The 16,611-nt window shown below is 43.6% G+C and overlaps 1 protein-coding gene across 1 annotated transcript in view; it reads left to right on the forward strand.

The window, feature by feature from the left end:
- The window catches only part of dync1i1a (dynein cytoplasmic 1 intermediate chain 1a), a 236,830-nt gene that overhangs the window by 199,078 nt on the left and 21,141 nt on the right, over positions 1–16,611 (forward strand). The window contains exon 13 of the mRNA XM_068004236.1: positions 1,764–1,897. Within this exon, the coding sequence (XP_067860337.1) occupies positions 1,764–1,897 (134 nt within the window). The remainder of the gene's footprint in view (positions 1–1,763; positions 1,898–16,611) is intronic.

Genomic DNA, 16,611 nt, shown 5'->3' on the forward strand with positions numbered 1-16,611 from the left:
CAGTGCTCCAGATGTGGTCTAACCAGGACTTTGTATAGCTGTAGCAAACTTCCTCCCTTTTATATTCTAGTCCTCTAGTTACAAAGGCTAACATTCCATAGCCTTTTTGATTTTTTTTTTGTACCTGACTCTTACATTTAGCGATCTATGTACATGGACCCCTAAATCTCTTTGGACCTCCATTGTCCCTAGCTTTTCACCATTTAAAAAATACTCGGATCTATCCTTTTTTGGTCGAAAATGGATGATCTCACACTTATCTGTGTTGAAATCCATTTGCCACAGTTTTGCCCACTCACTTAATCTATCAATGTCTCTTTGTAATTTTATGCTCCCTTCTACACTACTTACTATGCCACCAATCTTTGTGTCATTGGCAAACTTGGACATATGGCTCTCTCTTGTGTTATCTAAGTCATTAATAAATATAGTGAACAATTGAGGCCCCAGCACAGACCCATGTCGGACACCACTAGTCATTTCCTTCCAATTCGAGTGTATACCCATTATCCCTATTCTTTGTCTTCTACCACCTAACTAATCTCCTAACCAGGTCAATAATTTGCCTTCAATTCCATGAGCTTTAATGTTCACTAACAGTCTCTTATGTGGAACCTTATCAAATGCCTTTTGGAAGTCCATATAAGCTACATCCATAGACATTCACCTGTCTACTACTTTAGTTACTTCCTCAAAAAATTCAATTAGGTTTGTTAGACATGACCTACCCTTTACAAATCCATGTTAGCTCTCTCTATCAACTCAAATTTCTCAGTCACTCTGTCCTTAATTATAGATTCCAGTAACTTCCCCACAACAGATGTTAGACTAACAGGCCTATAATTTCCTGGTTTCTCTCTCTCATCTTTCTTAAATAATGGAGTTACATTTGCAATTTTCCAATCTAAAGGGACAATTTCTGAATCAAGGCAGCTTTCGAAGATTATGGCTAAAGCATCTGCAATTTCCTCACCTGCTTCTTTTAAAACCCTGGGATGGAAAGCATCAGGTCCTGGGGATTTGTCAATCTTTAGTGCCATTATTTTTTCTAATACTGTTTACTTGCGTATGTTAACTTTAGTGAGTTCCAGTCCTTGATTCATTATTAGTTTCCCTGGAATGTCAGGTATATTATCCTCTTCCTCTACTGTGAAGACTGACACAAAGTAATTATTCAACATGTTAAGACTGCACACAGTACTAAAATCATTTTCTGTTCTGTAATTTACTATTTAAGTGGCATAATTTGGAAAACAGTATGCTTTCAATTGGTGTTAAGCACAAAATATTCTTTAAAGGAGATTTTCCAGTTGGAAACTAATGATTTTACTTTTTGTTTCTCCAAAGTTTGGGGTACATCACAAAATAGGAGTTGTAAAGTCTCCAGTTAAATTAGACACGTGGGGCTTCCTCAGTGGTTCAGTCAGTCTAGCTAGTGAGTAGGTAAGCCATAAGGCCATGTTCAATCCCCAATCTGTGCTAAATTAGCTGATCTATTCTGTACAGTTGCCCTCAGCACCCCTGGATTAGGGAGGGAAAAATCAACCTCTATTCCTGCCCTTGATTACTATTCAAGAACTCCAACTGGAAGTCTAGATGTCTGAGAACAACCCAAATTGCTCCTTGGTCATATAGCTTCCCAACGCTTCCTGTGAAGACTCACATGAATAAAGAGTGACAGGTGCCTTCCATAACTCAGCAAGCGCTAAAGTCATCAGGATGTAAGGATATTTGCTAACTTTTCTTTTTGCTTTCTTTATTAGGAGAATATGGAGCTGGTTTACAACAAGTCAAAGCCCGTGGCTGTCACTAGCATGGCCTTCCCTACAGGAGATGTCAACAATTTTGTTGTAGGCAGTGAGGAGGGTATGGTTTATACTGCATGTCGGCATGGCAGGTAATGTTATAACTATTTAGTGTTTTATATACAATATAGTTCAGTGCAATGGGAATTGGTGAAAATTAGTGCATTCATTACGAACAAATTTGGAATAATTGGAATAGCTTTTGCTGAAGTTTAAGAAATCTGGCCTCTAAGTTTGAATGCTGATTTTTTTTTTTAAGAAAACGGATCCGTTTGTCTACCAGATATTTGACACTTACACATTGATTTTGTTCCTAATAACTATAAGAGCACAGACGCTGCCTCACCTGCTGAGCTTTTCTAGCATTTTCTGTTTTTATTTTGTATTATAAACTATAAGAGCAATATGCTGGTAATGTAACCATTAATTGCATCTATATAATGGCTTTGTATCAATGTGTCCCAACGCACTTCATAGTTAGGAGCTGGGCTCAAGAAGGAATTGGAGTTTGAATTAGGAGAAGTAACCAATAGTGCAGTCGACGAGGAATGTTTTGAAGAAGGATGAAGCAAGGCTTCATTTGAGGAGCGTTCCAGAGAGAGTGGAAATGAGATGATTGAAGGTTCTGCCAATGGTAGAGAGTAGGGAAGTGGGAATGCAGAGCAGGGAAGTGGGAATGCAGAGCAGGCCAGAGTTGGAAAAGTCAAGGATATGAGCTGGGGTGTAGGGCAGGAGGACGTTGCAGAGGTAGGGAAGAGTGGGGTTATGAAGGTATTTGTTGATGAGGACAAGGATTGTAAAGTTTATACGCTGAGGGATGGGGAGCTGATGAAGGTTGATGAGGTGAACATGACCTTGTATCGATTTAAGATGTGGATGGTAGTGATCTGGATATATTAGAGTTTGTGTAGGGTGGAGTCTGGGAACCCTCCAAGAAGGATGTTGGAAAAGTTGAGTCTGGAGCTGATAAAGGGATAAATGAAGATTTAAGCAGCAGTGCGGTGAATTATAGACAGAGATGGGTGATATTTTGGAGGTGAAAGAAGGCAGTCTTAGGAATGGCTTGGATGTGGGGTTCAAAAGGACTCTAAAGCTGCTCACCATTAAGGTGAAATTTAGCAGGAATTCTCCAGGAAGGGGATGGAATTGAAATTAGGATGTGGGGGCTGAACAGCGTGGATTCGTTGTTGATGCAGAAAGTTCTGGTTCATCCATACACACCAATAGAGTGTAAGCGGGTATATAATGAGCCACTGGATACAATTTAGATCCTTGTGCATCACAGTATACACACTCCCTACCCCACTCCACCCGAAAGCTATGTAATCTCCTGGGAGAGGTGAAAACTAGATTAAAAACCCAGGCCAATTACCGGGGGGAAGAAGCGGGCAAAGCTAACCCTTTGACTGATGAAATGGCATGAAGGTGGATGAACTTTCTGTATGGATATGCTTACCTTAGCTGAGAAGGTGCAAGCGAGTTATTGTCAACACCAATGGAATAAAGATCATGACTTCTCATTATGCTTTTTGTTTTTAACACATGTGTAAATAACTAAATTGGGTGTCAATTTTAAATAGGAAATACATTGCAGTAAAGATTATGGAGTTGTTTTGATGTGAATTTTTTTCTCTGTTTTATCAGTTATTAATTGTGATCTCTCCACAAAATATATTTTAAAAAATCATGGAAATGACATTGCCTTTTGAAGATTACAATACATTTAAAATGTTTTCCACAAACTGGAGGAAATGGCAATATTCTGCTTCTCATAGAAAAATAACGGTGTGTCACCATTTCTTGTACAGCATTTATTAAATGATGCCGGATCCATTAATTTCCACTGTACATTAATTTACAGTGCATTTGGAAAAATTCAATATCTTAATTTACCTATGGTATTTGAGGTGAGAATACAGAAGTCACACATCTTATTTTGAAATCAAGCTGGACAGTCCAGCTGGTAGTTGTTGTTGTGCCAACGTCCATGTATGGAATAGTATGATTTGGGTTAGCTATCTTGAGATATCTGTCCAGGGAGGGACCAAATGAAGACTTGGGCTATATTCTCTGCTTTTAGGAATGGGGTGCTGGTTAACTTATGGGTGTTTAATGTTGATATTGTTCCATGGAAAATCGACCCTATATACTGCTGGAAAAAATGTTTGTTGTTCTGCCATTACTGCTTGCAGTAGAAATCTGGCCAATCTTCTCAAGTGCCTTAACAGATACTCATTATGCACATTCCTACACTCTATCGGTGCTCATGGATAAACCAGAACTTTCTGCAGCTCAGCAATGAAGCCATCCTGTTCAGCACCCAGCAGAAACTGTGCACCCTAGCTCAACTAGATAAACTAATGGCAAAGGTTTCTAAGCTAACTATTATGAACATATGAAAAATGATGGACGGGAAAAGACCCACTGGTCCATCCAGCCTGACCCACACAACTGCGATGCCTTGTGCATGCGCAGTATATACCCCATCCCACCCGAAAGCTCTGTAATCTCCTGGGAGAGGTGAAAAACCAGATAAAAATCCAGGCCAATTACGGGGAAAAAACAGGCAACAGAAAGCTAACCCTTTGGCTGATGAAGTGGCATGAAGGTGGATGAATTTTCTGTGCTAGCAAGATGGCTCTCAGAATATCCTCAAAAATAGCATATGTACAACAAAAACAACAACAACTTGCATTTGTATAGCACCTTTAACGTAGTAAGACATCCCAAGGTGCTTCACAGGAGCGATTATCAAACAAAATTTAACACCGAACCACATAAGGAGATATTACGACAGGTGACCAAAAGCTTGGTCAAAGAAATAGGTTTTAAGGACTGTCTTAAAGGAGGAGAGAGAGGTTTAAGGAGGGAATTCCAGAGCTTAGGGCCGAGGCAGCTGGAGGCACGGCCGCCAATGGTGGAGCGATTAAAATTGGGGATGCGCAAAAATAATAATGATTAATAATTTGACGCTTAATACTTCAGGCTAGCCCTTTCCAATATGGAGTGTGTCAGCATATTTGGTAAATCAAGTTACAGCGGTTCGACTTCTACCTTGTAATTATAAATTAAACAGTTTCTACAAACTGAACAGAAAGGCCACAGCTCAACCATGCACTGCTGTTTTATTATATGAGATTAATTGTTGCATTGTATAATGAAGTTTTAAAAAAAATTTGTAAAGACACATTTCAAAAACTACTGAGAGGTCATATTTTGCAAGTGTGTTCTCAGTACATTGCTTTTTTGAAGGTTCACTTGTATTTCAGTGATAATTGCTTACATTATGTGATGTTGTTCAGAATCTGTGGCAGTCAGGCCAGGTCAGTGGTGATATGCCCCCTGAATCAATCACTCATTGCTTCAGTCAGTTCTCTGCTGAAAGTTTTTCTGGTGAAAGCATAACTCCTGGTATGTTGCTGAGCACAGTATATACTCAGATAGCATTCTCCCCAGTTTTCTGTCCATTTTAATGCATCCCTCCACAGGAGCTGTAAGTGGAAAATATAGCCATAAGTGTTTCTTTACAGCGAGACAGTCATACAGGCTGCCCTGATGCACTTCTAAGCAATAGGTTACAGAGTGATATTGACAGAAGTCGGGGAGTAGATTTCCTGTTTTTCCTCTCTGTAAGCAAAATGTGCATGATGAGAAAGAGTAATCAACATGAAGTTTAAATAACGACTTGCATAGATATATATACGTCCTGTAATTTTCTTTCACGTCTACCCAACGCATACAATACTTACTTGTTTCCTAGCCATCATTTTGTAGTAACATTAATGTTCAAAATTTGACCCAAAGCTAGAAGTAAAGCACTAACAATAATACCCTTTGCATATTCAATGGGCCGCACTTAAATAAGAGGAAAAAAACACCAACTCCTTTCACCCAAAACAATGGAAAACCAGTGTCTCTTTGTCTGTTGTTACGTTTAGGATTTTTTTGACCATTTTCAACCGAAAGGACTTGCAAAAGAGTTACATTTAAATGTTTTTTTTAAAGCAAAGTGTATTCACAAAAAATAATCAAGATGAAAGATGGTTAAAATGCTAATGGCCTGGTTGTTGAAGTTGTTTCCCCAAACACTAAACAATAAGCAGTTCATTAAACTGTTTTGAAAATCAGTAAATACCTCACACCTGTTATGTTGGGAGGTCCTTGGTTCTGAACAAGGAGTATCTAGCATAATTCCTACCCTTGGGTTGTGAATACAGGAAGACAAAAAACAGAAACAGCAACACAGTGACAGTCAGGTAGAGCAAACTTTTGCCAGGCTTAGCAGATGAATGCAGGAGAGTAGTTAGAAGTTATTTTGTTTGTCAAGTAAGACAGCCCACTAATGTGGGGAAATGTAGCATGTTCATTATTTTTTATTAATATGCGAAGACAAGCTAATGTTTGAATTAAGTGAGTCCAGTCATAACTCTTACTCTGTATGATCGCTTGCTGTGAAATAGAGCAGCTTAATGATTCATGTCTGGCCTCATCTTACCAAGTGATTTCTTGGTCTGCTTTTGAAAATATTAGAGAGGCACACATTGGGCAGATGTGAAATACACAAATATCCAGTTCAGATCACACCTCTGGGTTACATTATCACATAGTTAGATATTGGGCAGTACAGGAAAACTCCTAAATGTAAGATGATCAGACCACTGATGGGAGCAGCCAGCACCTTTTATACCTGAAGGAATATCTAAGACAAGACCCCAAAATTGTAACATCCATTAATCCCAATTATTCTCCATACTAGTATTACCACCTATGTTAATTCTATAAAATCTAGACTAAAAGTTTCACTGGTATACAAGTTACATCTATATTTTGTGGTTGCCTTTTCAGTAAAACCTCAGGATAAAAGTTCTTGCATTGGCCGTCACTTTAGCTTCCCCAGGACAATGTCTCAAATCCTAGGGATCGGGACATTAACGCTGGGGGTGGGCACCTACACCAGTAACAGCAAAAGAAGGGTGCCCACACAGCGTACTGAATGGATTAACCTTTGATTTTCCCTTCCCTCTTTGGCCTAATCTATGGTAACACAACAAAGATGAGGAATTCAGTGTGGTACATTTAAAAAGTCACATGGTTCTCTTAAAAGTGCCAGTGAAACTGGAGAGTTCCAATGGATGACATCACTCCAGATTTATATTTCTTCTATGACTTGTTAACGCCTTGAGAAGTCCAACAGAATCATCGTTGCAGATGCATCGTGCTTGACTGAAGTTCCTCCGGTCACGTAGGAATTGCACTGTTCAAAAATGTGTATTCTTGCACTTTTGTTAGTGGTTCGTGGTGAGCAAAAAAAAAGAGGGAGAACACTCATATTATTTTGAAAAATAGGAACTTTGATTCCAGTATTTACATCAACATATGCTGGAATAACAAATGCTGATCAAAAGCATTTCACAAGGTGTTGATATATACATTTTATAATATTAGCATGAATTAATTGTAATCTCCCTTTGACCGTTAGTTTTTTTTTTAACAATCTTCTAGATCTCTTTCCAATTTTCTGGTAACAATTTGCAATGTATCCCAAAGATATGACTCTCAAAAGGGACTCCTTTAAAAGTGCAGTAAATCTACCATACCAAATATTTTCTTCCCATAGCCCTTGAAATATATGGAATATATTCTGTTGCTGAACCAGTTTTATACCAGGTAGGAGGTGTTTGAGGACATTATAATCTATGAAAGAGCAACAGGAGCCTGTGGCTTCTGCTTCAGAAGTTGTAGGTGCAAAATGGAAGAAATCACAATGCAAATTCTGATTTTGGTACTGAGCCATGGGTCTGCTCTGATGGAAAAAGCAGGGTTATTACTGATCAGTCTGGTTCAGGAGAGGGGAGAGGATTTGCATCCATTCATCCTCAGTTAGAAGTCTGTGTGGTTTGGTTTTCTTTGCAGTCTTCCTTTTGACCTTTTTTGTGATGTAAGGAGAAAGGATAGCTATCGGGTGACCCAGTGGGATTCCACATCTAGTTCTGGGCAGATCTTGGGCGGGGGGTGATATTTTGGGAGGGGGGATCAAAACATTTTTTTATGCATATTGCTGAGTTTAGGTGGTTCATTATTTGTTTTTGGGTGACACAAAAGCAAAGACATTTATAACACAGAAAGAGGCCATTCACCCCACTGTGTTTATGCCAGTTCTTTGCTAGAGTAATGCAAAACTAGTCCTGCCACTCCGTTCTGTCCCCATATCCCTGTATCTTCCTCTGCTTTAAATATTTTTTTGTTTTTTTTTCTTAAAAGCTGCAATGGTCTCTGCCTCAAACACTCCCTGCGGCAAAGCATTCCATGCCCTAGCGTAAATTAATTTATCCTAAGAAGGATATACTTCCTTACCTAAGAAAGGATATCCTTGCCATAGAGGGAGTGCAAGGAAGGTTCACCTGACTGATTCCTGGGATGGCAGGATTGTCGTATGAGGAGAGTTTGGGTCGACTCGGCCTGTATTCATTCGAGTTTAGAACAATGAGAGGGGATTTCATTTCATTGAAACATGTAAAATTCTGACAGGGCTAGACAGACTGGATGCAGGGAGGATGTTTACCTTGGCTGGGGGATCCAGAACGAGTGGTCACAGTCTCAGGATACGGGGTAGGACATTTAGGACTGAGATGAGGAGAAATTTCTTCACACAGAGGGTGGTGAACCTGTGGAATTCTCTACCACAGAAGGCTGTGGAGGCCAAATCACTGAATATATTTAAGAAGGAGCTAGATAGATTTCTAGACACAAAAGGCATCAAGGGGTATGGGGAGAGAGCGGGGAATATGGTATTGAGATAGAGGATCAGCCATGATCATATTGAATGGCGGAGCAGGCTCGAAGGGCCGAATGGCCTATTCCTACTCCTATTTTCTATGTTTCTAACCCCCTCCTCACTCTCTTAATGATTTTTTTAATTGATGACCCCCCTCCGCCACCACTAACTCCCCAACCCAAAGATATAGTCATTTTTTATTCACCCTTCATAAGTGCATGTTGCGCAAAAATCTTAAAAGGTGACTTTTCCAATAAAGATGGGAGATTATCTTGTTGTGGAAATAGGACTAGATTTATAGGATGATATAATTTTTCAGAACAGAGTGAGGCTATTTGGCCCGTTGTGTCTGTGATGGCTCTCTAAAAGGGATGTCTACTTAGCCCCGTTCCCCTGCCATTTCTCACTGCCCTTCGAATTCTGGTAGAACCAGACTCCATAATAGTTAAGTATTTATCCACTTAAAGCTATTATGGATTCTTGTTCTACCACTGTTTTGGGTAGGACATTCCATGCCCTAACAATCTGGATTTTAAAAAATTCTCCAGCCTTTCCTTTTGTCCTTTTGGTTTTAATGATTTTAAATTTATGTTAATAACTTATGATCAGTGGAAATGCTTTTTACCTTATCAAAACTTATCTGCTCAAATGAACTTTCTCCAGTTTATCCAGTCCCTCCTCATAACTAAAGTCTCTCATTCCTGTTATCAGCTAGGTGAATCTCCTCTGCATCCTCCACATTTTCTTGGCATCCTTTCTAAAATAACGCGCCCAGTGAAATCGGGGTGCTCCGCACGGAATCGCAGGTTAATTGGATCCACTTACCTGTGCTTCCGGGTTTCGTGCTGGAAAGCTGCGCAGCGGGCGGACTGCGCATGCGGAGCATAGACTGTCAGCTGGAGGAGCCCTATTTAAAGGGGCAGTCCTCCACTGACTGATGCTGCAGGAAATAGGAAAAATTACAGCATGGAGCAGCCCAGGGGAAGGCTGCTCCCAGGTTTAATGATGCCTCACTCCAGGTATCATTGGATGGAGTGAGGAAGAGGGGGAGGACAGAGATCTTCCCCCCCCGGCGGGCGGGAGGAAGCGGCCTGCCTCTGCCACCAAGAAGGTCTGGCTTGAGGTGGCAGAGGAGGTCACCTGCACCACCAACATATCGCGCACCTGCATACAGTGCAGGAGGCGCTCCAATGACCTCAGTAGGTCAGTCAAAGTGAGTACACTTACTCTTTCCCTACACTCCGTCCGCCATATCACCGCCCCCACCCCACATCTCCTTCTGCGCTGCCAACACTACTCTATCACATCACTCCTCACACCCACTCAAACCTCATCCTCATCTTACCTGCACTTACTCATCCCGCCACGACCACTCAACCCAATCCTCATACAATCTCGTGGCTCTATCTCATACTCACGCTCTCATGCATCTCTTTCACGGTCAGCCTCACTCAACCTGCTACTACCTGTGCTGCAGCCACAGGGCATGCATCACATATGTGCAGTAGGAAGCATAAGGCAAACGTGTCGTGAGCATGAAGGGGATGCACAAGGGTGTTTGAGGGTTTGTCATGGTGTTTACCTATATTTGATTTCTGATCAACTCACATCACATATATTGTCACCACTACTGTCACGTCTTTGCGAATCTTGTCTGGTTTGTGCAATAATGCCGTTTCCTGAGGATCACAATGAAGACCCACAACTGATGCCACCCATTGTGTCACTGCAGAGTGGGTGTAGGCGTATTCGCAGGGCTCTTTTGTGCAAATGACTGAGAAACGTCGGCGATGTCCTTGGTGGCACCCTGGAAGGATGCGGAGGAGAAGTTGTTGAGGGCAGTGGTAACTTTGACAGCGACAGGTAAGAAGATGGTGCTCGGGCCAGCCGGGAGTAGCTCGGCATGAAGGAGGCTGCAGATGTCCACGACTACATGTCGAGTGACTCTGAGCCTCCGTGTGCACTGCTGCTCAGAGAGGTCCAGGAAGCTGAGCCTCGGTCTGTAGACCCTGTGGCGAGGGTAGTGCCTTCTCTCTGCGGTTGCCCTCCCTCCTGCTGTGCAGGTGGATGTGTCACAGCACTGTGTTGTGGAGCTCCACGTGTCAGAGTTGGCCGGCAAGGCTGGTGATGCTGTTCGTCCTCCGAGGAGGTCATGACTGCAGCTACAGCGGCCCCCATCCGGAAGATGTACATTTGAGGGGGTCCGCAAGGTAGGTAAATGTGTCTGGACACCGGGGTAAGTGCAAGTTTGTGAATTTGATTGTCAGGAGGAGGTTGGTGGAGGCCAAACTTTGTCCAAAGTGACAGAGTGGCCTCCTGTAATGAGTTAGGGTCTCCCCCCCCCCCCCCCCCCCAACCTGTCAAATGGACCTTTGCAGCTGCCACAGGCTGATGGTGCAACACGTCCATTTGAACTGGGAGTGTTTCCCCCAGTACGGGAAACAGTCCCAGTTGTTTGCAAAATCCCAACCCTCCTAAAATGTTATGTTAATCAGGTCTGTAAACGACCTGAAATACCTTAATGAGTATTTTAAGTGGCACCCCGCCGGCTCCAGACCCGCCCCGGGAATCCCTGATTTTCGCAGCAACCCCCGCTATGAACGCACCCGCTCGGGGGTGCGAAAATGGAGCCCATGGTGCCCAAAACTGTGGCCTAATTAATAATTGATATAGCTTTAGCATTGCCTCTTTGTTTTTGTACTCTCTGCCCATATTTTAAAAACATAGCATTTCGTATTCATCCTCCCAAAATGTATCATCTCGCATTTCTCTCCATTCGATTTAATCTGCTGTCAACCTTTTTTTTTATTGATTCTCGGGTTGTGGGCTTCGCAAGGCCGTCATTTATTGCCCATCCCTAATTGCCCTTGAGTAGGTGGTGACTGGCTGTCTTTCAATCTACTAACATGTCTACTTCTTCTTGAAGTCACTTATAGTCTATAGTTAACCACACTCCCTATTTTTGTGTCATCTGAAGATTTTGATATTGTGCCAAGTCCAGATCAATAGCCCCAATAATAACCCCTGGGGGACAGCACTGTTTACATCATTACCGTCCAAGAAACATCTATTAGCTCTCTGTTTCCTGTCCTTTAAACAACTTCCTCTCCATGCTGTAACATTCCCTTTAATCCCACTTACCTTAATTTTATCAACACGTCCCTCCTATGTCAAAAGCCTTTTGAAACCGCATATACACAATATCCACTGCATTTCTTCTATCGACACATTCAATCAGCCAGACATGGCTTGCCTTTTACAAATTTGTGCTGACTGTCCTTAATTAACTCATATCTTTCTAACTGGGTATTACTTTTACCCTGTATTATTGAGGTCTGTAGATGCTGATGTTAGCCTGACCTCACTTTTTGAACAGAGGTGTTATATTGGTGACCCATCAGTCCTCCGGCACAACTTCCACAAAATAAAAATTCAAAGACTATCTTTTATTCCTAAGATGAAGCGCTTTAGTCGTATTGTTTTTTTTATATCCATTTTAAAATAGTAGATTTTTGAATAGTACGTTTTAAAGCCACTACTTCCATTTTTCTCAGTTGGTGGATTATTTTTATTTGACACAAATTCTTTCAGATAATCTAGTATTCAAGCAAGCTTCTGTCCTAGTGAGGAAACCTGTTTGCTTTATTGAGGCTGCTGTCAAACCTTTAAGTTCTTTTATGAGTGCAGTGATTTTCTGAAGCCTTTTCCCTCCTGATGGATGGAAACATTATTCAGTCTCTCTCTCACCACAGCCTTCACTGTTTCTCTCTATCTCCTTTTTTCTATTTATTTATGGATTCCTACTCCCGGTATCCATGTGCCAATCTACCTGTCGCAGATGCATCTGTCCATGACAGTATTGGTAGGAGTGACCACCGCACAGTCCTCATGGAGACGAAGTCCCGTCTTCGCACTGAGGATACCATCCAATGTGTTGTGTGGCACTATCACCATGCTAAATGGGATAGATTCAGGACAGATCTATCAGCTCAAAACTGGGCATCCATGAGGGCCATCAGCAGCAGCACAATTGTATTCCAGCACAATCTGTAACCTCATGGCCTGGCATATTCCTCAGTCTACCATTACTAACAAGCCAGGGGATCAACCCTGGTTCAATGAGGAGTGTAGAAGAGCATGCCAGGAGCAGCACCAGGCGTACCTAAAAATGAGGTACCAACCTGGTGAAGCTACAACTCAGGACTACATGCATGCTAAACAGCAGAAGCAACATGCTATAGATAGAGCTAAGCAGTTCCACAACCAACGGATCAGATCAAAGCTCTGTAGTCCTGACCCATCCAGTCATGAATGGTGGTGGACAATTAAACAACTAACAGGAGGAGGAGGGTCTGTAAACATCCCCATCCTCAATGATGGCAGAGTCCAGCACGTGAGTGTAAAAGACAAGGCTGAAGTGTTTGCAACCACTTTCAGCCAGAAGTGCCGAGTGGGCAGTGTCGTAGGCCCAACCATCTTCAGCTGCTTCATCAATGACCTTCCCTCCATCATAAGGGGATGTTCGCTGATGATTGCACAGTGTTCAGTTCCATTCGCAACCCCTCAGATAATGAAGCAGTCCGAGCCCGCGTGCAGCAAGACCTGGACAACATCCAGACTTGGGCTCATAAGTGGCAAGTAACATTCGCGCCAGATAAGTGTCAGGCAATGACCATCTCCAACAAGAGAGTGTCTAACCACCTCCCCTTGACATTCAACGGCATTACCATCGCCGAATCCCCCACCATCAACATCCTGGGGGTCACCATTGACCAGAAACATAACTGGACCAGCCACATAAATACTGTGGCTATTAGAGCAGGTCAGAGGCTGGGTATTCTGCGGCGAGTGACTCACCTCCTGACTCCCCAAAGCCTTTCCACCATTTACAAGGTACAAGTCAGGAATGTGATGGAATACTTTCCACTTGCCTGGATGAGTGCAGCTCCAACAACACTCAAGAAGTTCGACACCATCCAAGATAAAGCAGCCTGCTTGATTGGCACCCCATCCACCACCCTAAACATTCACTCCCTTCACCATCGGCGCACAGTGGCTGCAGTATGTACCATCCTCAGAATGCACTGCAGCAACTCGCCAAGGCTTCTTCGACAGCACCTCCCAAATCCGCGACCTCTACCACCTAGAAGGACAAGAGCAGCAGGCACATGGGAACAACACCACCTACACCTTCCCCTCCAAGTCACACATCATCCCGACTTGGAAATATATCGCCGTTCCTTCATCGTCGCTGGGTCAAAATCCTGGGACTCCCTTCCTAACAGCACAGTGGGAGAACCGTCACCACATGGACTGCAGTGGTTCAAGAAGGCGGCTCACCACCACCTTCTCAAGGGCAATTAGGGATGGGCAATAAATGCTGGTCTCGCCAGCGACGCCCACATCCCATGAACGAATTTTAAAAAAATGATCCATCTCGGCCTCCTCCCGATATCCCCACCATCACAGAAGCCAGTCTTCAGTCAATTCGATTCACTCCACGTGATATCAAGAAACTGCTGAGTGCAATGGATACAGCAAAGGCTATGGGCCCCGACAGCATCCCGGCTGTAGTGCTGAATACTTGTGCTCCAGAACTAGCCGTGCCTCTAGCCAAGCTGTTCCAGTACGGCTACAACACTGTCATCTACCCGACAATGTGGAAAATTGCCCAGGTATGTCCTGTTCACAAAAAGCAGTTCAAATCCAATCCGGCCAATTACCGCCCCATCAGTCTACTCTCAATCATTAGCAAAGTGATGGAAGGTGTCGTCGACAGTGCTATCAAGCGGCACTTACTCACCAATAACCTGCTCACCGATGCTCAGTTTGGGTTCCGCCAGGGTTACTCGGCTCCAGACTTCATTACAGCCTTGGTCCAAACATGGACAAAAGAGCTGAATTCCCCAGGTGAGGTGAGAGTGACTGCCCTTGACATCAAGGCACCATTTGACCGAGTGTGGCACCAAGGAGCCCTAGTAAAATTAAAGTCAATGGGAATCAGGGGGAAAACTCTGCAGTGGCTGGAGTGATACCTAGCACAAAAGAAGGTGGTAGTGGTTGTTGGAGGCCAATCACCTCAGCCCCAGGACATTGCTGCATGAGTTCCTTAGGGCAGTGTCCTAGGCCCAACCATCTTCAGCTGCTTCATCAATGACCTTCCCTCCATCATAAGGTCAGAAATGGGGATGTTCGCTGATGATTGCACAGTGTTCAGTTCCATTCGCAACCCCTCGGATAATGAAGCAGTCCGTGCCAGCATGCAGCAAGACCTGGACAACTTCCAGGCTTGGGCTGATAAGTGGCAAGTAACATTCGCGCCAGACAAGTGCCAGGCAATGACCATCTCCAAAAAGAGAAAGTCTAACCACCTCCCCTTCACATTCAATGGCATTACCATCACCGAACCCCCCACCATCAACATCCTGGGGGTCACCATTGACCAGAAACTTAACTGGACCAGCCACATAAATACTGTGGCTACAAGAGCAGGTCAGAGGCTGGGTATTCTGCGGCGAGTGACTCACCTGCTGACTCCACAAAGCCTTTCCACCATCTACGAGGCACAAGTCAGGAGTGTGATGGAATACTCTCCACTTGCCTGGATGAGTGCTGCTCCAACAACACTCAAGAAGCTCGACACCATCCAGGACAAAGCAGTCCGCTTGATTTGCACCCCATCCACCACCCTAAACATTCATCCCTTCACCACCGGCGCACCATGGCTGCAGTGTGTACCATCTACAAGATGTACTGCAGCAACTCGCCAAGGCGTCTTCGACAGCACCTCCCAAACCCATGACCTCTACCACCTAGAGGACAAGAGCAGCAGGCACATGGGAACAACACCACCTGCACGTTCCCCTCCAAGTCACACACCATCCCGACTTGGAAATATATCGCCGTTCCTTCATCGTCGCTGGGTCAAAATCCTGGAACTCCCTTCCTAACAGCAAGTGGGAGAACCTTCACCACAAGCACTGCAGCGGTTCAAGAAGGCGGCTCTCCACCACCTTCTCGAGGGCAATTAGGGATGGGCAATAAATGCTGGCATCACCAGCGACGCCCACATCGCATGAACGAATAAAAAAAAAACTTTTGGCTGTAAGTCAGCTACTTTGTATTGAATTATGATCTTTGACTTTTCAGTAGTGTTATCCAGTTATTAAAGTCATCATTTTTAATGGGCTGAAATCAGCTTCTCCATCACTATCTGCCATGTACCTGCTACAAACTTTTCAGCTTTAAGGACTGATTCTGCAGTCAGGCACTCCTAGCTTGGAGCAGTGCTTGTCGGGATTGCTGGCAGGGAAAGCACGAGCCCACAGTGCCTGTGATTTCCCGGTCAGTTCTCCCTACAAGCACCAGTCTGCTCTGGGAGTAGTCGAACACGGCGTCTTACTGCCACCTTGTACTGGCGAAACTGTTTTCCGAAATCACCATTCTAGACACAGACAATTCAGGATTTTAGATCTTGCATTCTTATTATAAGCATTGAAATTTCTTAAAGGAGTTCCTCCCAGAGTTCATTAGGAATACTGCATCTTTGTGAAGATAAGGAGATTACTTTTCAACCCCTCCCAAATGTAACTCTATTGTATTTATAACTTCAACTCAGGGGAATAAAAAAATTCAACAACACAACATTTTATTTCTGATGGAATAGTAGTGTTTAATATTTGTGAACAAGATGATTAGCGGTTGTGCTATCTTCTCCAGCAGCTCTTTCACCTTTTCCATCAGGTACTTCATCTGACGTAATGGCCCCGATATTTACGAGGAGATGGGGGGTGCGGGGAAACCCGGAAATCCCGAGGACGTGGAAATCCTGCCGAATTTAATGGCAGGACCTCCATCATTTTTTTTAAATTCCATTTTCTGCCCAGCAGCCGGCCAGGTTGACAGGCTAGTGGCTGCTGGGCGAGTAAGCCAATGGCAGAAGGCCGCATCCAGGGACTGTTGGGGAGGATTCCTGGCAATCTGGAAAGTTCGGGGCTTGCTGGGGTGGGTTCAGAGCCCGGCAATCGGCAG

The sequence above is a fragment of the Heptranchias perlo genome, chromosome 2 (assembly GCF_035084215.1).
Source record: "Heptranchias perlo isolate sHepPer1 chromosome 2, sHepPer1.hap1, whole genome shotgun sequence".
Classification (NCBI taxonomy): domain Eukaryota; kingdom Metazoa; phylum Chordata; class Chondrichthyes; order Hexanchiformes; family Hexanchidae; genus Heptranchias; species Heptranchias perlo.